The 25,019-nt window shown below is 37.7% G+C and overlaps 1 protein-coding gene across 1 annotated transcript in view; it reads left to right on the plus strand.

Moving 5' to 3' along the window:
* LOC584110 overlaps window positions 1–25,019 on the plus strand; it is a 156,611-nt gene that overhangs the window by 33,623 nt on the left and 97,969 nt on the right. Inside the window, exons 28-46 of the mRNA XM_030988112.1 lie at window positions 755–1,000; window positions 2,230–2,529; window positions 3,664–3,909; window positions 4,639–4,920; window positions 7,690–7,950; window positions 9,619–9,924; window positions 10,881–11,138; window positions 12,786–13,046; window positions 14,322–14,561; window positions 14,953–15,068; window positions 16,351–16,561; window positions 16,843–17,112; window positions 17,907–18,188; window positions 19,490–19,747; window positions 20,499–20,783; window positions 21,565–21,810; window positions 22,197–22,478; window positions 23,325–23,561; window positions 24,174–24,461. Coding sequence (XP_030843972.1) covers window positions 755–1,000; window positions 2,230–2,529; window positions 3,664–3,909; window positions 4,639–4,920; window positions 7,690–7,950; window positions 9,619–9,924; window positions 10,881–11,138; window positions 12,786–13,046; window positions 14,322–14,561; window positions 14,953–15,068; window positions 16,351–16,561; window positions 16,843–17,112; window positions 17,907–18,188; window positions 19,490–19,747; window positions 20,499–20,783; window positions 21,565–21,810; window positions 22,197–22,478; window positions 23,325–23,561; window positions 24,174–24,461 — 4,875 coding nt within the window. The remainder of the gene's footprint in view (window positions 1–754; window positions 1,001–2,229; window positions 2,530–3,663; window positions 3,910–4,638; window positions 4,921–7,689; window positions 7,951–9,618; window positions 9,925–10,880; window positions 11,139–12,785; window positions 13,047–14,321; window positions 14,562–14,952; window positions 15,069–16,350; window positions 16,562–16,842; window positions 17,113–17,906; window positions 18,189–19,489; window positions 19,748–20,498; window positions 20,784–21,564; window positions 21,811–22,196; window positions 22,479–23,324; window positions 23,562–24,173; window positions 24,462–25,019) is intronic.

Here is a 25,019-nt window from a genome sequence, read left to right on the forward strand (position 1 = left end):
TGTTAGTACCTTAGCTACATATAGGTCAGTACAAAAAACTGGATGAACAGATTATTATGGACCTACTGCATTTCTTAGTTAAATAAACCTGGCCTATATCATCACAAATATTTCAAATTAAATGGGTAGAATTTCCCTTTTTAATGCTGTATTATCATGTTTGTTGCTGGATTTGTGAGTTTTGGTTTATACCTAAGGCGTAATACATGTATGTTCTGTAATTGCATCTAGATATGTTAATTTGATAAGATGTTAGTGGAGACAGTCAGGTTCCTCTTTTAGGAAACACACCATATACTCCAAAGCAATTTGGAATTTCTAGGATTGTCATCCGTAGTGGATGAAAAGTTCGCTAAAATCATATTTTGCTTATACAGGAATGGAGTTTGAAATGATTTTATTGCAGGACACTCTTATGAAGGAGAAATCAATAAACATAACAGACTCCCATTTCTACAGGAAAATTATGAACTTAGGAAATGATAGTAAATTTAATCAAGCTACCTAATCAATCATTATTGTACTTGTATCTGAAATAGTAAATGAATCTTGTTCATCTTTATAATCATATAAATCAGCAATTTAGTTCCATTTGTTTTGTCGCTTGGGTTGTGACATACATCTTTGTTTTGACCGAAGGGATCATACATGTACTTATTCTCATATTTCATACTCAGTATTCAATTGCATTGCTCTGTAATTTTTGCATTGTGGATGTGCCTAATTATCATAATACTTATCTTGCTTTATCCAGAGACCGCTTTGATCTCTACAATTCATGAGTCAATGACATCGACTACAGTAGATGCATACTTTAGGGGCACTCCAGGAGCGACATACGTTGCCACACTGGAAAATTCAGAAGGCCCTGTAATTAATGATGAGCTGTTGAACTCTCCTGTGGCTTCTTTTGATAATCTCGATCCCTCTGAAGTACATACCTTGAATATCAATTCATTAACTCCTCCATTTGAATCTCTTTCAAGGACATTCAGAACAAGTAAGCATTGAATATGGATGTTATTCTACAAGTATATGCACATATCCCTTACAAAAAAAGTACCATGGTAACCATGTTTTTTAATTAAACACTGTATTTTATTGTTTTGGTACCATGATTACCATGGTTACCATGGTGGATGGTAATTTGGACAAAAAAAACATGGTTACCATGGCAATTTTTTGTAAGGGATATGGGCAAGTCCACAGTATTTACATGTACAATAAATATATAAACATTGAATAGTCTTGAGTGGGATACAAGGGTTTATCCCACGAGCTGATATTAAAGCGTATTTACACAATTCAGCATGATGGGTGAAATATTCTCAAAGAGAGGGCAATATACTTTTGTATCTCATGAAAGAAAAGCCATTCAGTCATTATTATTATTAAGTGTATGGTATATCTTCTACCTCATTTTTCTTTGATACGTCCGTAGGTTTGTTTTCTAATTTAATTAACTTCCAAGACTATAATAAAGGAAGGAAAACATTTTTGTTCTCACTGAAGCATATTTTAATGGCAACGCTCATATTGTTTTAGCTTTTGTGTAATCATACATATATTTATGGTTTTACATGTTTGCGCACACTAAAACATGAGATATGGAAAAATACTGCATAGTCATTCAGTTACTATATCACAAACCATGATATATAGCGGGTGTTTCACAAAGATCCTAAGTTAAACTTGTCTCTAAGTTGGACTTAAAAATTATGGAAAGCCGTTAGCATTAATGAAAATATTTTGTAAAAATTATTTTAAAAGGCATAAAATGTTGATTTGAAAAATTCATATTTTCTATTATCAAGGAGATTTCATGTTCTTGATGTGGAATTTATAAAAAGGCTAAAATACTTGAAATTTTTGCTTTTTAATATATTTTATTTAAGGCTACAAATAGCTCTCCATAATATGTAAGTCCAACTTAGAGTTACGTTCGACTTGGGATCTTTGTGAAACGCCCCCATGGTTTTCAAATTGCATGGTCATCCTACTACTTTTACATAAAGTGTAAAATACACAGATATCTGTGCACTTGTGAATTGTGATCATTTATGTAATTTCTTTGTTCATGAGATTTTACTTTTCTTGCTCGTTTAGAATATTGATTTCACTAAAATGAAAGAAATATATATGCAACATTTACCCTTCTCCCCCCCCCCCACCAAAAAAAGAAAGAAAAAGGAAGTGTTACCATCGGATCATATAATGACTTTCTTTCAGATCCACCATCGCCTGGTGACATCACCATACAGGAAATTACTTCCACATCTATCAGGGTATCGTGGGATAGAGCTGCTAATGATCTCACCACAGTCACTGGCTATGTGCTCAGCTACGTCGATGCATCAGGAGTTGAGACAGAAACTGTCTTCTCAAAGCCTTGTGACCCGAATGAATATACCTTGACGGGCCTGAACCCAGACTCGTACTATAAGATTATCGTCAAAACTCAACTGATGGAGGAAGGGGTTTTCCCCGAGCAAGAGGGCGATGATGATAGCTTTATACAGTTCAATACAAGTAAGTATGATAGGACACTGAAACAGAAACTACAGTCAAACCTGCTTTAGTGACCACCTGTCTATAAAGACCACATTTTTTGTTTCCCTTGAATATGGTTTCTCATTTAAACCTGTACTGAAGGAACCTGTGCATAAAGAACACCTGCCTATAGAGACAACTGTTCATGTTTCTCTTGATCGGTCTTTATATACAGGTTACACTGTATAACTCAATTTCGTGAATGAAAATTAACGTGACCTAAAGATTACTTTCCATTTAGTCTTTTGCATTTCTGTTTTTCATCATGACAGGACACTGAAACAGAAACTCCAGTCAAACCTGCTTTAGTGACCACCTGTTTCCCTTGAATATTGTTTCTCGTTTAAACCTGTACTGAAGGAACCTGTGCATAAAGAACACCTTCCTATAGAGACAATTTTTCATGTTTGTCTAGATTGGTCTTTATATAAAAGTTTTACTGTATTACTCAAGTTCGTGCATGAAAATTAATGTGACCTGAAGATTACTTTCCATTTAGTCTTTTGCATTTCTGTTTTTTATCGGAATCTGTTAAATTAAAACTGAAAATAAATGGATGATTAAATAAATCATTTATCACTCTATGCCTCTACTCTATACAAAAGTACAGTTGAACCTGTCTTAGCGGCCATCCATGATCAATGTCACCTGTGTTTTAATAGTGGTCACCTATATTGTTTCTCTTTAGAAAGAAATGTGTGTTGTGAAACCTGTCCAGAGAGGAAACTTGTCTACAATGCCCAGTTTTCCTGTTTCCATTGGGTGGCCCTTATAGACTTTGACTTTGATAGAGTTTGACTGTAACATAATATTACGTCCCTCCCTTCAACTAATATGGATCAAACAATCATGTAGAGGTGCCGTGGTCAAGTTGTTATGCGCCGGACTGTCGATCACAAGGTCCGCGGTTTGAGACCATCGCGGCACTAATGTCCTTTGGCAAGACATTGATCTACATTTGCCACACTCAACCCAGGCAAATGCTAGAGTGCCGCAATGGCAGCACAGCTAAAGCCAGGGGTAATAAGTTTGAAGGCGCTTAAAGTGATTCTAATAAGCGCTATATAAAAACTGAGTATTATTATTATTATTATCTTTTGCTTCTCCCCGTAGAACCTGTTCCCGAAGACACAATAGTGGTTCAGAGGAGATCTACAACCACACTGAGCATTGTATGGAATGCTGAGGGTCTGAGTGGTCAGCTGATACGTTACAGACGCGTAGACTCAGATGATGCTGAACAGTCTGTGTCAGCAAGCGGGAATACTGCAACTCTCACGAACTTGCTGCCCGGAACACTCTACTCTTTCCAACTAGGCATCAGTGGCTTCACTGCTGCAAGTGGAATAGGAAGAACAGGTGGGTTGCAGGGTTCAAGCCCCGGCACGGCTGTTATGTCAGTGAGCCAGGCATTTTATCTACATTGCTCCACTTCAGGTGCTAAATGGGTACCCAGTAGGATGCGAAGGTCCGATTTGAGTAGCATGTGCGACCCAAAATAGTGGGGAACTAGCTGAGATGCTCCCCAGGGAGTGGGGAATGTTAACTGTAACGCACGGAATAGTTCTTGAATCCATTGACTGAGGTAATGACTGTAAGCTCTGTAGTCAGGGTCCCCAGGGTCATGGAAAAAACTGTAACGTCATGGGGAAAAAATATTCTAGAAAGTCATGGAAATTTAGGAAAAAAATCTCCCAAAGTCATGGAAAGTTGTAGAAATTGATCGTGGGTGTGAGCTGTGTGTGGCCAAGGCAGCTTTCCAGTTTGAACTGACAACAGGCGTGTTATAACTATAAGTCTTGGATGCTGTCAAGCCATTCCAATATGGTACTTAACTTGACATGGAAAAGGCAAAAATGGTTTACGGAAAGTCATGGAATTTGGGTTTCGAATTTCAGTGGGAAGAAATTAATGTATATTTGCCTCTCTCGAGCCAGGTGAGGTGATTGGTAACCTGGCAGGACTTATTAATATTTCATCAATATCTCAGCTTGACCAATACTGTCTTTTATTTATATTATTATCATTATCATTATCATTATTATTATTATTATTATTTATATTATTATTATTATTATTTCTTTTCAGTTCCCAGACAACCAGGGACACTCTCACTGACAGAGACGACATCAACAGAGCTGTTCATCGAATGGCCGCTGGAGACTGGAAATGCAGATTTCTACCGCATAACCGTTTCCCCTCTTAACATGGCCGACTGCCCTGAGAAGACAGAGCAGACCACTGATCTACGATCTGTGACGTTGAACAGACTCTTCCCTCAAACAACATACTTGGTGACGGTCAGAGCGGTGGCCGGTATCAGTCAGGATCAGACCGAGAGCACTGCCCAGTCCAATACTTTTACAACAGGTATGTTTTCATTTTCATTTCATGTTCATTATTTGCTTACAATTTAAATGCAACTATAAATATATAATAAAGCTAAGGTTACAAGATTGAAGTTATCTTGATATGAAAGGTACCGGGTAATGCAAAGTTTTTTGGAAATTTTGAAAATTGGATGAATAGTAATTCTTTAAAATTTTGATATATTTGGATGCCCCTGAGGATGTATTATAAGCACTAGAAAATTTAGCCCCTAAAACACATCTGCTTTCGAGAAATTGAATAATAACAAACTTACCGGTGCTCCAGGTAAATTTCAAATATTTCAAATAGCACCTAAGGCCATTCCATGGTGGCTGCGATCATGAAAATCTCAGAATATGCAAATAGCAAATTGGTCGATTGTATTCAAGAAACATTGTTTTAAAGGTATTAAAAGTAATATCAGTCTTGAGAGGGCGCTATACAACACAAAGAGTTTATTATTTACAACTTCATCACTTTAGACTTGATTTCAACCGTGACAAAGATCATTGAATATTGTAAAATCTCATTATGCTTCTAATATGTACATTTGAACCAAATTCATGACCCCATACCAAAACTTATTTAGTACCTTTAACAAAATACAAAACATTCACACAAACAAGGAAACCTCACTCCAAATAATAAGTGTAGGTGTGCTGAAAATGAGGTGTATTCCTGCCCTTTGATGGACAATATTCCTGACGAAAATTTACAAGAGATATATAAATGAAGATATTCTTGGCATGATGCGATGCCTTTTAGCTGACATGGGCGGAGCCATTTTCTTGAAAATGTGACATACCAGTTGAAGTTGTACATATGTATCATGCACCAAGCTTTACTTTTTAATGAGGAGATAGCAAATTATATCTGGTTAAAAATATATGAACAATTGTAACTAATTAATTTTAGAATACTAAAATATAGCAGTTAACAAATTTATTTCATATATGAGCAACCTTCCCTCTACAAGAGCACACACTTATTTATCCAATTTGCGTTCTGGCAATCATAGTACAAAGGACAATAGCAGGTGAATGAAATGCTCCATCACCACACACAACTAGTATTAGGAGGCATCCATAAATTTGAATACATTTACTTGATACACGACTTCACATAGTACGTCACGTTATCAAGGAAAAGGCGATACCCATGTCGTGCTGAGAAGCTGTACATTATTCTTGCTTTTTGCCTCCTCACACACTTTGGTGGGGAATCTTGTAGATTAATGGGCAAGGATATAATATATCTCTCAGGATAAGTAAAGTCATTTCTTGGGTTGAGGTTTCCTTTAAGTTATATTTCAGAGATGCAATACCTTCAGGGAGAGAAGCTAGAATAACTACGAAAGTTTTGCAATTAAATAACAACAAAATGAAAAATGCAATCTTTTTAAAACAATCGTCCCCCTCCCACACCCTTCTCCCCCCTGTCCGAAACAGTATTTAAGTATTAGATTGAGAGCACAACAACAGGTATGTGTACGGTTGTAAAGACTGCTTGCTCCTGCATGCGAAATTTGTTCTGCATGAATTTTCAATACCAACCAAATTCTAAACTTCAACCCTGGACCCAACACTATACCTTTAATACCCTTATCCTAAACTATTATGTCTCAGAAAATAATATGCATGGTTATGAGCAGGGCTCAAATTAATTTTTTTGTCCACCGGGGCTCTTCCAAAATAAAAAGCGCCCCCGTGAGAAGGCTCACGGGGGCTCTTTTAGTACTGACGGGGGCTCTATTTTAATACAATTTTCCATTAAATTGGTGGTACCATTGAAACTCCTAAATTATTTGCTATTTCATCATTATCATTATAGTCGGCATTATTTCCCTCTTACAACTTTACAAGTTATAACATGCAGCGATTGGTCAGATCTCTTCCCTTTGTACAAAATTTCTGGTCCAAGCCCATATACATTCACCTCCTTGCCAACAGGTTTCCTTTTACTAATTTTAGCTTTCGGTTGATTTACTGGTCGAGGTTCATTATTTGCTGGTCTTTTCAAAGGATTCACAATTTTCACAACAAAAAACTTCTCCACGTTTCAGTCCTTGCGCGATCGCCTCTAGCTCCAGTACATATGGGGCGGCAGCGTGCAAGCTTCCGTTGATTGTATCCGTAATACCCACAGAGGTGAGGAGATGGGATCTTGCAATCTCGCGGCGAAAAAGGTGTTTATTTCTTTACAATATGGCAGCCTCTAGACACCGAAAAATTCGAGCGAGAAATCCTGCACGCCATTAAAATAGAACTTCCATAGTTCCATTTTATTGGTTTAAGCTTTGAAAGTTCAAACTCAATATTGTGTGAAAATTATAACAGAAATGATAATTTTGATTTCATTTTTGTTTTTTACCATATATTCCACGGGGGCAATTTTTTGCAATCGCCCCTGTGAGCACTCTGACGGGGGCGAATGTGTAGCTCACGGGGGCGAAGCGCCCATTGCCCTCGTGTATTTTGAGCGCTGGTTATGAGCGAAGTAGCCAATATTCTTAGAAAAACAATGATTTCACCTCTTTTGCTGCTAATATAAGGATTATTTGTCTTTGAAAATCCTTGTTGGCAAAGGCAATGTTATCATGCAAAAAATGGACACAATGTGTGAAGACATTTCTGCCGTTTCTTCTCATGCCTCTGTTATATTTTTAGGCCTCTGAATCAAAAGATACTTTATAGAAAATGTTGAAATGCTAAGTCTTGAAATGTGTACATGGCTACTAAAACTTGAATCTTGAATTCTTTTTCTATACAGCGGATGCCCTTGAAGGAGAGGTGTTTTTGATAAATCGCACCAGTTATTCAATAGAGATTCTTTTTGAACCCATCACTGCTCCATCTTCGACCTTCCGTCACGTCGTGACAATCACTCCAGCCCCCAATGATGGTATTGGTGACTTACTGGTCCCGGAAAACGACAGGATTGTGGACATAGATAACCTCACACCGGGCCAGACCTATAGCATCACTATCAGAAGGAATGAAGTTCCAGGCCCAGTTAGGCAGATAACAACAAGTATGTTGTCAATTTTTTACCTTTTCTCTCTGAAAACTGAAAAGGGATGCTGGCATACACATACAGCATCTTGTTTAAGAAAGGATCAAACTCATAAGTGCATGGTTTTTCTGCTTTCAATCATTTTTATGCCTCCGCCACCGAAGGTGGTGCCGGAGGCATCATGTTTTCGGGTTGTCCGTCCGTACGTCCGTCCGTCCGTACGTCCGTCCGTCCGTACGTCCGTCCGTCCGTCCGTCCGTCCCGTTTGACCGTTATCACAATATCTCAAGAACCATTTAAGATTTAAACTTAAGACTCAGGAATAGTATTTATCACCATAGGAAGACGATCTGATTAGATTTTGGAGTACGTAGGTCAAAGGTCACAGGTCACAGAGGTCAACTTATGAAATTCCTTGTATTGAGTTTGTTAGCGCGATATCTCAAGAACCATTTGAGATTTAAACTTCAAACTTAAGGATAGTATGTATCACCATAGGAAGACGATCTGATTAGATTTTGGAGCACGTATGTCAAAGGTCAAGGGTCACAGAGGTCAACTTATGAAATTCCATACATTGAGATTGTTATCATGATATCTCAAGAACCACTGGAGATTTAAACTTCAAACTTAGTGATAGTGTGTATCACTATAGGAAAACAATCTGATTACATTTTGGAGCACGTAGGTCAAAGGTCAAGGGTCATAGAGGTCAACTTATGAAATTCCATACATTGAGATTGTTATCATGATATCTCAAGAACCACTGGAGATGTAAAAACTTCAAACTTAAGGATAGTATGTATCACCATAGGAAGACGATCTGATTAGATTTTGGAGCACGTAGGTCAAAGGTCAAGGGTCACAGAGGTCAACTTATGAAATTCCATACATTGAGATTGTTATCATAATATCTCAAGAACCACTGGAGATTTAAACTTCAAACTTAATGATAGTGTGTATCACCATAGGAAGACAATCTGATTAGATTTTGGAGCACGTAGGTCAAAGGTCAAGGGTCACAGAGGTCAACTTATGAAATTCCATACATTGAGATCGTTATCGCGATATCTCAAGAACCACTGGAGAATTTTCACTTCAAACTTAATGATAGTATGTATCACCATATCATAATATCTCAAGAACCACTGGAGATTTAAACTTCAAACTTAATGATAGTGTGTATCACCATAGGAAGACAATCTGATTAGATTTTGGAGCACGTAGGTCAAAGGTCAAGGGTCACAGAGGTCAACTTATGAAATTCCATACATTGCGATTGTTATCATGATATCTCAAGAACCACTGGAGATTTAAACTCCAAACTTGTTTAAATTGCTCTATGGCGGAGGCATCATTTTCGACTGCGCGCAGTCAAAATTCCATCTAGTTTTCATATGCCTTAACCATTTACCCATAGAATGCCTGGTAAAAAAGTTTCAGGTTGGTATTTTAAATTCTAGTAGCACACAAATTAAATGTAGATACTGGACTCTCTCTCTATATATAATATAATATATATATACATTGTAATGTGTCTATAACATGTATATTCTCATTACATATCAGTTATCTTTTAGATTTGGATTAAGTAAAGTAAATTATCTTTCGTGATGGTTGTAAGCAATAAAAATATCCCAATTGACAATACAACATTGAAATTAACATTCCTTCTGTCCATTCCAGTTCCCCGACCTCCTCAGGAAGTGGGCATTTGGATAGCCAGGACGACACAGACGTCGCTGACCGCTGTGTGGGATCGTCCATTGAAGCCATCAGCCGACTCCCCTCTCCCAGTGGTAGATCAGTACGTGATGGAAGTCACTCTTGGTGGGAATCCAGCGGGGTCACAGACCGTCGACGGCGAGGTCACCGCAGCTACGGTAGACGGACTGGAGGTCAGCACAGAATACGATGTCCATGTCACCTCTTTAGCTGGTGTAGGTGTGGACAACGTCAGAAGTGACACTGTCACCCTCACTGCTAGTACAGGTAAGCACATTAACCCTTTCACGTTTTTTGTGACTGTTTGCTGCTCATATATCGTCGCCCGGCTGGCAGAAGGGCGTTTGCGTGCAAGTTACTCAAAAAGTACTTTTCAAATTATTCGCATTTAAAGATTTGTTTTATATTTAAACTGCTTTCCGTCCAAAAAATTGGCTCAAAACTTAAAAGGCTAATAGAAATGTCATAGTAGAACACGGCCACAATTTTTTTAAAAGTTTGAGGCGATTTAGTGCTAGCGCCCTTCTGCTTAGAGCTTCATTTTTTACCTGATATTTGAGCTAACGCCCTTCTGCCACCCAGGCAACGATATTGTGCTTTCAATTGGCAACAAGAATATTTTACATTATTGTAATGAAATGTGATGTCTCTGAAAACAATATGTGGGTACAAACTTTGTTAATAAGTTGAAAAATTGCAAATTTCAATCAAAATAAAAAAATGATATTCGAACCTCTTGATGTGCTGCCAATTGAAGGACTTCCCAGTTTGTGACACCACTGCTGTACCACAGAGCCACTACTATTACTACTAATCTTTAGTTCACCTCTACCAACCCACACGTACCCTAAGATCCTCCAACTCTGGTCTTCTACACATACCGCTTTCAAAAAAATCTTGGGGGGTACAAGCTTTTGCTCATGCCAGACCAGCCCTTTGGAATTCACTTCCACAGGAGCTGAAGAACTCTGAATCTTCAACGTCTTTTAAGAGCAACCTTAAACCCTCTTTGTTTAATTTCGCGTTTTTGAAGACAGACATTCATTCATTCTTTCATTTTTGCATTTTCTTTCTTATGTAAATTTACACGATTCTTTGTCATGATGTAATGTATTCCCTAATATTTTGAAGCGCCTTGAACATTTAATTAAAATGGATAATTGCGCTATATATATCTCATGTATTCTTATTGTTATTAATATTATGACTATTATTCATTGTAGTGACACCCCTCCCCGGTCAAATCCTTGTCATCGCATACACTATTACCACCATTGACTTTGTGTGGGGAGATAGCAGCGACGAGGCAGGATTCGTCCGCGACGACGTGACCTACTCGCCGCTAACCACAAATTCTAACTTTGAACTAACTGGAACCAGACGAGGTAGACTGACAAGCCTCACGCCTGGTACCTTGTACAACATTCGTCTTGATGTCGTCTCATCTGCTCCTCAGGACGACACTACTTCCCAGAGAACTGGTAATGATTTTGTATAGAACTTTTTTTTTTTTTTTTAATTTGTTTTTACACATATTTATATAGGTATTTTTTCAGTTCAGTTTCAGTTCATTTTATTCAAAACCACACAAAACAAGATATAATCTGTTTCATAAAAAAATGACTGGTACCAATACATTAATCAACATACTTTAACTTGATTACATCATAAACTGAATGGTTTAGGACCACTTTAGAAGCTAAGCTTCTTAAATCATGGTATTCCATGGCATTTGTGGTGGTTGTTTCACACTTTTCTTCTGGATGCTGCCACTCATAATGATACCTATTATTCCAAATCTGGTAGTGATGCAAATTATGAGTAGTTATCAACTTTGTATTCAAAGAATAGCAATATCTAGGATGTTGAAAAATCTTGAGGAGAGGTTCACTGGCACATGCTACTAGCAGCCTTTTCAAACACAGCTAAAATTCTATAAACATGATTAGTATAAACATGTTTGAAACGTGTGTTAAAACTAATCACGAGCCTTTCACACACAGAAATTTCGGTGCAATCGTTAATCGTTTCGTGATTAACTTCTGCTCGTAAAATGCGCAGTAGTGCCATTGCGCATTGAAGGTCATGCCATATCAATCATAGTGCACGCTCCATCCAGTTTAAACACGTCTGAAACACGTTTAAACAAGAATTACCTTTCACACACAAAATGTCAAGCTCTCTAGATACGAACTTCGTATCTGCAGCCTGCTTTTAGGGGCGTATGAATCGCGACTTCGTATCTATCCCAACATCGTATAAACGATGTTCACACAGGGAAAATTTTCTATAAACATGTTTAAAACAGTTGAGATAAACACGTTTATACTAATCATCTCTAGAAACGATGAATTTTAGCTGTGTGTGAAAAGGCTGTTAGTCAACTGCCATTTCTCTATATTTTTTTGTAAAAAGTTTCCAATGAACAGTTAATAACAAAATTATTCATACCCTTTGTAAATTCTATATTTTTTAAATATTTTTTTTGTAACTTAAGAATGAAAGATGGTTGAATAAGGGCCTTTGTTAAATACTTTTAGATGTAAGCTTTAATATGTTTCATTCTCAAGAAACACAATTCAGGGCAAATCTATTTAATATGTCCACTCAATATATTCTTAATAGATTTTGCAGACCTGATGGAGCCACTAGAAGATGAAAGGCTCAAGAACATTTCAAGATCATTTTAAAAAAAATTGTAGTCTTTGAGTTGATTTAATTTCATACAGTTTGTTCAAATTAAATGCATATTATTTTCAGGCAATGCATACATGCACTACAAACTACTTGTAAGTTTTACCGGTACTAAAAAAATGTTGTATATATCAATTGTATATCTACATTGATGAATACATTTCAAAGGCACATGAACTGCATGCAACTTTACGTATGGCCAATGATCACTCTAATCAACTTTTACTCCAAAGCAACTTTATATCACAATGGAAATTTATTTTAATCTTTTCCAAGCTTTTCCCCGTTATTGACGAACAAGGAATGCTGCAATCAGCTTCCTTCACTCATATACAGACATATACAATACACTTTTAAAACACTGTGGCAGGCTATGTTTCTTTCCCATGGAAAAAATAAAAATAAATGATTTTTTTGTATGTTTTTTCTTGCAGTACCGCTGCCCCCGACCGACCTGGTAGTCCTTAGCAGGACTCCGCTGTCGGTGACATTCAGTTGGACTCTCGGAAACACTGAACTAGATAACTTTACAATCTCCTACATGCTACGTGACGACAATGTTGAAGTGACGGTCAATCCTGGTCTAACTACCTACGAGCTGACCAGTCTGGAGCCTGATACAGCATATAGCTTCAGCATGGTAACAGTTAGTGGGGATGAACAGAGTTTAGAGGTCACTACAAATGGGGCAACAGGTATGTAAGGATTCTCATTTGATATTTGTTGTTGTTGTTAGAATTAATTTCAGAAATATGCACTTTCATGTATCTATTTTCTTTGCACTTTTCATTCAAGTATTATCATCTAATCAATATTGAATAATGAGCATCAATCAGCTTTTATTTCATGCTCATATTTTGTTTTCATGGCCGTGGTTTGTATTATTGAAAGGGCAGTCTAACAACTATTGACTTATAAAATGATTCCCTATAAATCTACTTAGTACCAGTGTATGAAAATGCAGGTGGCAATATTTTTATTTTTCCTGTCAGATATCTTTTAGGAGGGATGCATGGTCCCCCCCCTTCCCCTAACTCCTACATGGTATAGCGCTTCATTCACTTAAATCTCAATCCAGGGGCTCAAGGTTTTAATCCCAGCGTAGCACTTACATGTTTTGAGAAGACCTTAATCCTCATTTGCCACTCTCCCCCGAGGTGTTAAATGGGTACCTGGCTGAGTGAACTGGGCACTGATTTCAGCTGACAGAGCTAAAGCTAGGGTAATAACATCCACAGTTATTTGGAAGAGCATAGGGACATTATATCATAATGTAATATGGGCTATACATAAACTGTTCATTATCTTTATTACAAAAACATTTAAAGGGCAATCCAACCCTTGTAATAAGCTGATTTGTATGAAAGCAGAAAAATAACTGAAACAGAATGGTAATAGTTTGAAATGAATCGGACCAACAGGAAGGAAGTTATGAATGTTTGAAATATGAGATCACTATTATCTATGCAAACCTCAAATAGGTAGTTTGGTCAGTAGATTGTGACGTAGGACGTGGATAACTCTCCCATTTGCTGTGTCCAAAAATATCAGTATTTCTTTTTACTTGTTAGTTCCTTCTCTCTTGGGGCACTACTCAAAATATATATTATAGGTACCATATTATTATTAGTCCTTTAAAAAAAGAATAATCCCTCCTGAGCCATGATTTTTTTTAAATTTAATTTTTAGTCATTTTATATATTGGAACAGATGGGAAAGTATTCCAGCAATATATCACATTGACATTGCCGCTTCAGCCAATTTGAAGTGCCCTTACGTATAGCGATTACAATTTTCGACATTTCGTAACTTTTCAATATTTAGTCTTATTTAATTGAAACTTTCAAGATCAGTTTTCTTCTTTGATTTCTCTGCTTTCTTTTAGAGTAGTTGTCTATTTGGATTGGATTTTTCCATTTAAAGATTCTTCCATTCACCTGAGTATATTGATTTCTCTACCTCCCCGATAGATCCACTGGCATCAAACACCATCCTTGCTGCTGAAACGACAGACTCGTCAATTAAAGCATGGTTTGCCCCCATCAGTGGCGCAGCCGGTCCGTACGGTGTCGCTGTACCTGGGCGAGCCGATCTGACCATTCAAGACAATGAACCCCTGACCTTTACCCTGACTGGCTTGTCACCTAGCTCTGTTTATGATCTTGAGGTTTACAGGTCGGATCAGGCTTACAGTGACTCTGTCAGGACAAGTAAGCGCTGTCTTATACTATTAGTATAATTAATTATTTTGTATTATTATTATTATTATTATTGTTGATATTATTATTATCATTATCATTACTATTATTATAACTATTTGTTATTATGATTAGTATCATTATCATAATTATTATTGCTGTTACTTTAATAATTCACCACATAACAAGAGTATTTGTGAAATGGAACCAGATCTATTGTAAGTCCTCCAATTAATAGCAAAACCTACTGTGTTGTCACCAAAATATGTCTGTATATACTGTTCATGTATGAATTATTTGTTTCTATGCAACATTAATTTGTGATAAATGCTCAAATTATATCAAGTCAAATCATTGAACTGGAAATGCTAAGTGCGAAAATCTGATTCTCTCTACGACATAGATCCGCCTAATCCTGGTGAAGTGACTTCGCTTGAGGGTGGAAGATTTGCAGTAGAATTCAGCTTCAGTGCTGGTGTTCCTGCAGAAGCCATTAACTCTTATCAGATTTATCGTCAGGTAATGAGGTTTATTACTAACATGGTTGTCGTGTGGGAGTGTCGTGGTTGAGTGGTTTAAGGCACTTGACTGAAGATGCGAAGGTTGAGGGTTCGAATCCTTAAAATCCTTAAAATGCTTGAGTGCTATAAAGGCAGCCATGCTAATGCTGGGGTAATAATGATGGAACCCCAGGAGTGAAAATGTGCCAAATATGAGTACTATACAAGACTCCACTATTCATATATTTAATATCATTACTGTAGTAACTTCCTTAGTGTCTGCCTACCATGGTACCTAGCCATAAGATCCTGTCCATTAGGAGAAAAATAGCAAATTAATTTCCTTTTCTCCAGTCATTGAAAAGTGAAGAGATAATTGGTACAACATTAAAGAATAGCGGTGAATAAAGACATTCTGAAGGGTTGAGTCTAAAGCTTGAGATAGTTAACTTTCGGATGAAATGCTGTTTGTCTAATCTTTTCTGTCTTTTTTGTCTAAGAGGAAAAGCTTCAGTATTACTTCACTGTTATTATTTGAATATGGAACCCACTTCCTTCTTTTGTTGGCATTTCAGCTTTGACTGACTCTTCTATAAAGAATTTTAAGACACACCTCTTCAATATTAACTGAATATGTACATTTCTCTCCCTTTTTGGGGTCTTGGTTGTTTGTCATTAGCATTATTTTTAAATTGCGATGAGAAATATTTCACAGAATTTTGTGCAACATTAAAAGCAGTTGTATGTATTTATGTATGTATTCACTGCTAGCCAAGAAGAGTCAGAGAATTGGATAACAATTGCTTGAATCAGAATTGTTATTGGTCCTATAAGAAGTAACCAGTCATACAAATCCGTTCCTGTACAATTTAATATGTGTGATGGTGATTATGGAATCAAGAGTGCAATAAAAGACCAAGATGTTCTCTTCTAGACAGTCCCCTTAGAGTATTACAAGTAAAGAGTATTAGGAATATACAAAGTCTGGTTTAAGCAAATTGACATGCATCTCATATAGTCTGTCTTTGAGGTGAGAATTTAACAAAATTGAAGCTACAGTCAAACCTGCTTTAGTGACCACCTGTCTACAAAGACCACCTGTCTACAAAGGCCACATTTGTTGTTTCCCTTGAAATGGTTTCTCATTGAATCATGTACTAAAAGAACCTGTGTACAAAGACCACCTGTCTTCAAAGGCCACTCTTTGTGTTTCCCTTGGGCAGTCGCTATAGACAGGTTTGACTGTATATGTACCTGTGACTTTTTCAATAATTTTGTGTTTTTGTCATTATGTTGTCTAGGGTGATGGAACATCAAGGGTCCTTGGTAATCCATCGTGTTGCAACCGGGTGTTGCTTGCAACGTTGCTTGCCACTGCCCCACTGTCATTTGAAGACACAGGTCTGAATCCTAATACAACCTACATGTATGAGATCAGTTCTCTCCTCAATGCTGCAGATGGCTTTCCCCTCCAAATGAGCAATCAAGTACAGCTTGTCGACGTCGTCACAGGTAATATTTAGAACTAAACCATTTGTTTCTTTGTGTGTTCAAAAACAGGATTAGTAAACAGTTACATGTATGATTCAAATGCAACTGTGGTTTTTGTTTCTGTTTTTATTATTGTGTTTTAAATGTTATCATTATTCAATTTTCTCATTTCTTTTTGTTATTGTTATTATTGCTAAAGCTGTATTGTAGATGTACGTAATGCTAAAGCACTAATTATGAATGTCATTGTTTAGTCTCTATAGCAATTTGTAATTCATTCCCTCCTATTTATTTCAAACCAGATGAACTCCCCGCAGGAACCGTGGACGTTCGTGAAACGACGACTACTACCATCAACCTGGTATGGCTGACAACTGATTTGAATTCCTTGGCTTTCTTCATCAGCTACAAACCTACACATGAAACACAACAGACACAGAGAACTCTGTCTGTATCACCAGAAATCGTGTATGCTGAGTACACTCTGGATTCACTGACTGCTGGGGAGCTCTATACAATTAGAATACAGAATGGTGACAACGACCTCAACGATGAGATCACACAGAGAACTCGTAAGTACGATTTTGAAATCTCGGCCCAAAATCATGTGGCATGTTTGAAAGAAAATCCAACCTTAAAGCCCATCTGTACTAATTTGGCCAGGGGGAATTAGACCTCCCTGCAAGGCCACTGACAGCTGGTATTTTGAATGAACACATTACAATGAAATTCATAATGAAAGCTTGTAAGGAGCCTCGCTTCCAACTGTTTAATATTATACAGATATTGACTGGCAGGGGGTATGATATACCATTCTTTGGACTGCTGAAGAGTGTTATATACCCCCTGCCAGTCAATATCTGTTATATTAGATACCGGTAGCCCTGGTTTGAAAAATTTAGGGATGGAGGGGGGTCAATTTTTTGGCCGGAATTGGCAGAAGATGAACAACATTTTAGACAAAATTGTGAGAGAAAAAAAATATTAGATATAATTTGAGAAAATTTTTAAAAATTTCAAGGGGAAAACAAAAATATTCTTATGAAAAAAAAAGGTATTTTAGGGGTAAAAAAAAAATGTGGAAAAGGTAATTACAAGGGGAAAGAAAAAATTGGAGAAAAAAATATATTGATAAAAAAAAATTGACCCTCATTGGTATTGGTGTAATTGGTGACATACGTTCCTCAAGAGGGCGACATGATTAAAAATTTATTTATTTCACCAGCTGGTGAACATAACCATCGAAAGTGACCGGCCAGGAAAATATAACAATTACGATCCTCGCAATTGATATCACATGACGAGCCCTGAACCAATCACATCTCGGTATCTTTCTAAGCTATCTAATATTCTTGATTGTTTCCAGGGCCGAATGCTATCACTCAGTTGACGTCGTCCCTCACTACATCAACCAACATCACACTCAACTGGAATAGCGCCCCCGGGGTTGTGTCGTATTACGAAGTCGCGTATGATCCTCCCGATGGCAATTCTCCAAGACGCACTGATGTACGGGCAGATGAACCGCGCACCCTTACCCTGTCAGGATTGTTCCCTGATTCTCAATATACAGTTACCGTGGTAACGTGGTCTGGGACCGGTGAAGATGCTACATCAAGCACACCATTCTCTGTCATGTTTAATACAGGTATGTATACAATCTAGAATCATTATTGTGCAGTGAGAATAATAATGATGATAAGGATAGCGATCATAATGACAACATTACGCAAACAAATTTAATATCATGATACATATTTGTGTGCCTCTGCCATGTACAAAGTTAAGACGCAATGAAATATATATATATGGGTATGGTGTATTGTGTCTGCTGTTAAAGGCAATACAAAGTTTTGTTTGGTATGGGGTCATGAAATTGGTTCAAATGAATACATGGGAAGCATATGCGATTTTAAAATATTCAACGATCGTTGTCAAGGTTGAAATTGAGTCTAAAGTGATGAAATTGTAAATAATAATCTCTTTATGTTGTGTAGCTCCCTCTCAAGACTGAAATTCCTTTAGCTTTAAAACAATGTTTCTTGACTACAATCGACCGATTTGCTATTTCTGTTTGGAAATTATATATCAAAACTGCATATTCTGAGATTTTCATGTATGCAGCTACCAAAAAGCTTAGGCACTATTTGAAATATTTGAAATTTACCAGGAGCACCAGTATTTTTTATTATTCAATTTCTCGAAAGCTGAAGTGTTTTAGAGGCTACATTTTCTATTGCTTATAATACATCCACAGGGGCATCCAAATATATCAACAATTTTATGAATTACTATCCACCCAATATTCAAAATTTCCCAAAACTTTGCGTTACCTTTAAAATTGTATTAGAGTAACCTTAAAACATCTGTTTTATTTCATGAAGACTCTATCCAACAACTGCAACCTACCGTCATTTTACTGATTTGCTTTAACCATACTAACCTCTGCCTCTGCTTTTAAAACTTGTATTGAAAGGACATGGAAAACATTTGATTTGTATTCTTCCTGATATCTTTCATGAAAGATATCCTGTATCTGCTAGTTAACCTTGTATTGAAACAACTCAGGCCTGATAATTACCCTTTTTTTTTATTCCTGATTTTTGTTCTTCTTCCCAATTGTTTTTTTTCTTTTCCAGATTTTTTTTTTTTTTTTTTTTTTTTACCCGATTATTTTTTTCTTCCCGATTTTATCCATTTTCCCCCAAATTTTCCTTGTCTTTTCTGTTCTTCCCTATTTCCCCCCTATTTTTTCCCTATTTTCCCCCAATTTTCCTACTCAAAATGGGGGGAATGGTGTTGGATTCCATTTTGTCTCCCCCGAATCCTCTTTTCTTTTTTTTTACTCAAGGGGGGCGTGGTTGAGTGAAAAAAAAAAAGTTTTATTTTTTTAGTGCTCACTATCACCCCTGATAACTTGAAAATTTGTTTTTTCCTCATTTGATATAGCTCCTATCCTACCACTGCAAGTCATTGTGCGATTTGTGAACGAGACCGAGGCCCAGTTGACTTGGGGTTTAGTTCTTGGAGAGGATACGTACATCATCACCGTGGATGATAGTGGTGCGAACCCCATCCCTTCTTCAGAAACGGTTCCGGAAGGAGAAACACCGTTGTCTGTGAGGAAGGGGCTAACACCTGGAAGTCTGTATACTGCAAACGTTCAGACTACAACGGCCACCGGTCCAGATCAACAATTCAGGACATGTAAGCCTCTTTGCAGGGTGATCCAACCTTTGTAACCATTTCATTTAAAGCGGAAAATGAGAGAAACAGAATGGCAAAAGTTTGAGATAAATTGAACCAATAAGAAGAAAGTTATGAGTGTGATATCACTATACCTATGCCAATCTCCAAGTCAGAAATTTGGTTACTGGATTGTGACGTAGTCTCGGGTAACACTCCTGTTTGTTGTGCATAAAGATACCATAAAATTCTGCCCTTGTATTTTTTGCTTGAAGTCGAAAGATCACATTTAAATCCTGCAAGAAACAGATTTTTACTTTGAACAAAGTAAATTAATTTCGTTTAAAAAAAAGCAAAGAGAATAGAAACTTCTGCTATGAAGGGGGTTTACTTTGATCAAAGTTTATAAAAAATTAAATTGAAAACACAATAAGTATAGAAACTCTATAATAGATCTTAAAGGTCCATAGTAAGTCGGTTTGCATGGAGAATTTGACATCATTTGAGTGTTTCCCCTATAACAGGTGTTGTCACTCACCAAGAGTAGACTTCTCTTTTACAACTAACATGTCTTGTGTAAGGGCACTGTGCCCTAGCCTAGTGCGATAAGGAATTGTCATCTTAAAGGCATCGTTTAACAATGTTAAATCTGAGATGCATGGCCCTACGTTGAGAAGCAAATGATGATCTCTGTAATCTACAGTATCCCATGCAATGTGTTACATATGTACATGTATGTTCAGCTTAGCATGCTTCCCTTCTTTCTCTACAGCCCCCTACCCTCCACTGGATCTCGATGTCGCCGACAGTACCCCAACATCCATCGACGTGGCGTGGGCACCACCAAGGGCTGGAGGAGTCTTCGATGAGTACATCTTGTCCTATAGCATTGGGGATAGAATCAGGACGGAGGTTGGACGATTTGCACCCGATGTCACCACTGCAACCATCAATAACCTAAACACGGCTACCACCTACAACATCTACCTCGTTACCGAGGCTAATGATGGAGGTTTCCCCCAGAGCAGCAATGTGATTACTAGGGAGGGGCTAACAGGTAAGAAGAGCATTTATATTTGTTTGGTTTCAGATGACACTTTTGATTCTCTTGGGATTTTCCCATAGATCCCATAGACGGGCATGGTGGCTCAGTGGTTAGAGCGCCCGCCTCATGAACGGGAGGTCGTGGGTTCGATCCCGACCGAGTCATACCAAAGACTTATAACAATGGGACCTTCTGGCTTCTAGCTAGGCGCTCAGCATATTGGATTGGAGAAGGGTAGTAATAACATTATGTTATGCAGGGCCCGCTGGAAGAGCAGTTTCATAACTGAAGTGGCTACCCGGGGTATACTATTATCATGTCACCTTTCACGCCACTCTTCAATTTAATCAATTCAAGTTCATGAAAATCTTATTATATACGAAGGATGTAACATGTAAACCCAGTTTCTTGAGATAATTGTAAGAGCAACTTTTTTGGTTTTAGATGACACCTTTCAGTCTCTTAGATTTTTTACACAATTCGGTTTTCCTCCTATCTACTCCAAAATGAGTCTTTCGGGCTTATTGTCGGTTTGATGATGGGGGAAATAAACATTCTATCCTCTTTGAGTTCTGCTATATCCTCCTTCCCTTTTTCACCTCATTGTGTGGAGGGTGAAATTATCGAACAAATATTTAAGAGGAATAATAATGATAATAAAATGCTTTTATGGCTTACAGTATAGTGTTTTCAGCATTGTGATTATGATTATGACACTTCTCCACACTCCACAGTTCAACTTCATTATGCAATATTTGTGTCTGACTGTTTTTACTTGTTCTTACCGTTCTAGAAATCCCAGCTCCTGGAGAGATCGTCATCATCAACCGAACTCCGACCAGCTTTAGATTCCAGTGGGGTCCATCCATTATGGAAGAGGTGACCTACATCACCACCTACAGTCCATCAGATGGCACCAAGCTTGATACCCTCAGCATCAGACAGTCTGATGTTACTGGTGCTATCCCAGGACGTCTCTACGAACTCACAGTTTTTGTTCTCCCAGGAGATCAGCAGGAAACGGGCCTCGTTCGTACCTGTAAGTCGCTATTATTGTTACCTCTTCCAGTCTGCTAACGTCAACCATCTAATTTGTCTGATCTGTTGTTGTTATAATAATAATAATAATAATAATATTGGATATTTATATAGCGCAAAAATCCACCCTGTTTTGTTTTCTAATGCATTTTCATCCCAATCTGCTAATAAGCAACTCATTTGTCTGATCTGTTGTTGTTTTCAGGCCTGATAATTAACTGATTTAAATCGGTTTCCTGATTTTTTTTTTTCCCGGTTTTTTTTCTTCTTTTCTCCCCAGATTCCTTCTTTTTTTTTTACTCAAGTGGGGTGGTTGAGGATTTTTTGTTGTTGTTGTTAGTGCTCACTATCACCCCTGTGTTATGTTTGATTTGTGTTGTTATCTAGTGCCTTCAAGTCCAGGTCTCCTCGCTGTTACCACTGTTGACTATGTGTCAGTGACTTTAACATGGGTTCCAGGGAGTGGGGAGTATACCGGCTTCATCATCAGCTACAAACCCACAGCGGGCATTACGTACATTGATGTGGCGGAGGTGGACCAAGATGTGAGGACATGGAAGGTCGAAGGCCTCTCCCCGGACGTTTCGTATGACTTCCAGGTCGTTGCGGTGAGTGGAGAACACAACACAACCTACAGTGAACCTACCAGGAGGACAAACACCACCACATGTGAGTTTTTACATTAGAAGTTTAAAAAAAAAATGTTGAATTGTCCTTTGTGACCAACCCAAAAATCTTGAAATGTACGGTCGGCTTTTAATTTTTTTTTTTTTTTTTTTTACCGTTTAAACAAAGTAAAAGTGTTTAATAAATACAAAAATATATATATTAAAGCATTCAAAACTGAGAAATATCAGCCCAAAGAGGGAGGGGAAAAAAAAAGGAAAAAAAAAATTCTGACCTAAAGGGCAATACAACATCTTCTAATTTTGGGGAAGAAATTAAGCTAGGAGTGTGTGATGATGTAAGTTTTAAATCCCCACTGCACTACTTGTAGCTACTTGCTCCCTCTATATAGAAAAAATGCCTAAGCGGTGCCCGTTGGTCCCCCGTGATCCTCTTTTTCTTATGTTAGTTGAGAGCTGAGTTGATGAGATAAGTACCTGTCAGTGACCTTGCAGGGAGATATAATCCCTCCTGGTCAAACTAGTGCAGTGGGGCTTTAAAGAGATGATTGGTACTACAAAATCAAAGAATTGCAATGAATACTGACACTCTTTTTACTGGTTCATCATCTTCCCTCCTCAACACATTACCAATCCATCTACATCTACTTCTCTATACCACTTCCACCACAGTTTCTTTCAGACCTGATCTTTCCATGTTCTCACTTGTGTTTTTTCTATCGAACAGTTTCACACCACACATCTTTCATATCATTGCTCTTTCTGTTCTCCTCAAGATACCCTCTTGTACTGCCTTCAAAAATCAAAACATAGTAATAATAATGTGTTCTTATTGTTCCACACACCTTCTTTCATTTACGATTTATTTATTTACTTTTTTCATCTTCAGTATCGATTGCTGCCGACGCCTTTGTCGTGTTGGACTACAACTCAACTTCAATTACTGTGGCCTGGAGAGACACAAACACCAATATCATAGTGAACATTGAACCCCAGGATGATGAAGCAAGGAACGTGAATGTTGGTGACAGGCCCGTTCATACTTTCACCGGTTTGAACCCATCTACTACTTACACTATTACCTCATTGAGTCAATCGCAGAACCTAGTGACTCAAGTTAGAACGAGTAAGTGAAGATGATCATTTTTATGTTCGCCTTTGTTACGTTTACCTGCACAGACTTTGTATAAATTCCACATCAAAAACAAAAATCTACTTGATAATAGAAAATATGAATGATTTGAATCAACATTTTATGACTTTTAAAATATCTTTTACAGAATATTTTCATGGATGCTAACAGCTTTCCATAATTGATAAGTCGAACTTAGTGCTAAGTTCATCACAGAATCTTTGTGAAACCCCCCCCCCCCCAGATACATTGACACACATTCAGCAGACTGTGAGTGCATGCTTGGAGGGCCCTCAGACCATGGACCATTTATTGATGTGTGACATGTCGGCTGACGTGTGGACTGGGAGGGACGTGGCTAACACTTTGCTAGATATTGGGAAGTAGTTGTGCGATAATGATAAAAAAGAAAATGAGTTTATTGATGTGTGACATGTCGGCTGACGTGTGGACTGGGAGGGACGTGGCTAACACTTTGCTAGATATTGGGAAGTAGTTGTGCGATAATGATAAAAAAGATGTTAGAGCAGAGAGAATAAATTAATACAAAATAAAACAATTACTTGTGTCATTGTAAACTTTTTTCGTTTACTATACATTACACAGACCCAGCATCGCCATCAAATCTGGAGGTTTCCAAGACCTCAACCTCGTTCTCTATCGAATGGGTAGCAGCCGAGTCGGAGGTCAGTCAGTACAAGGTTGATGTGAAGTGCGCAGATATGTCCTGTTCTTTCAACGGTGTCATCTACCCCAATGAGAGACTGGTCTACGAGCTTGAGGGACTGGTCTATCTCAAAGAGTATCTAGTAACCGTGTCGTCTTGCCTGGATATGGATGGCCAATTTGCAGAGCAGATGGGTGATGAACCTTTAGAGAGTAGCATCGTTACAGGTAAGATAATAAGAATGATGCTGCCGCTGATGATGATGATGATGATAATAATATTATAATAGTAATAATATATTATAATATAAAATGTGATACGATACTAAACAAATGATGCATGCGCATGAGTTCATAATACGATCTATCCGCACTCGAGTTGAGCAGGCTGTGTGTCTCTATTGCACGAAGCCGTTAGGCTGAGAGCGATAGATACACACAGCGTCAATGAGAGCGGATAGATCATATAATGTACGAATGAAAACATGAAAAAGCGTGCAATAGGCTCAGTAAATCAATCACACGTGACCACGCATGACCAATCATTTGATTTGGATCTGGGAGTGAGTTGTATAATATGTAATATTGGATTATAACACTCTTGTCCACCACGCTGGGGTGCTCAAGTCACTGGAATATTACCCCAGCCCTAGCTAGGCTACTGATTTGGGTGATCACAGCATTTAAGAAATTCCTTCCTTCCAGTACCTATTCAACTCTTGGGTGGAACGCAGAATTCACAGTTTGTGAGAGATTTTACAATTAGTTGTCTTTCTAGATTAATTT

The sequence above is a fragment of the Strongylocentrotus purpuratus genome, unplaced genomic scaffold (genome assembly GCF_000002235.5).
Source record: "Strongylocentrotus purpuratus isolate Spur 01 unplaced genomic scaffold, Spur_5.0 spur5_scaffold_17, whole genome shotgun sequence".
Taxonomy (NCBI): Eukaryota; Metazoa; Echinodermata; class Echinoidea; order Camarodonta; family Strongylocentrotidae; genus Strongylocentrotus; species Strongylocentrotus purpuratus.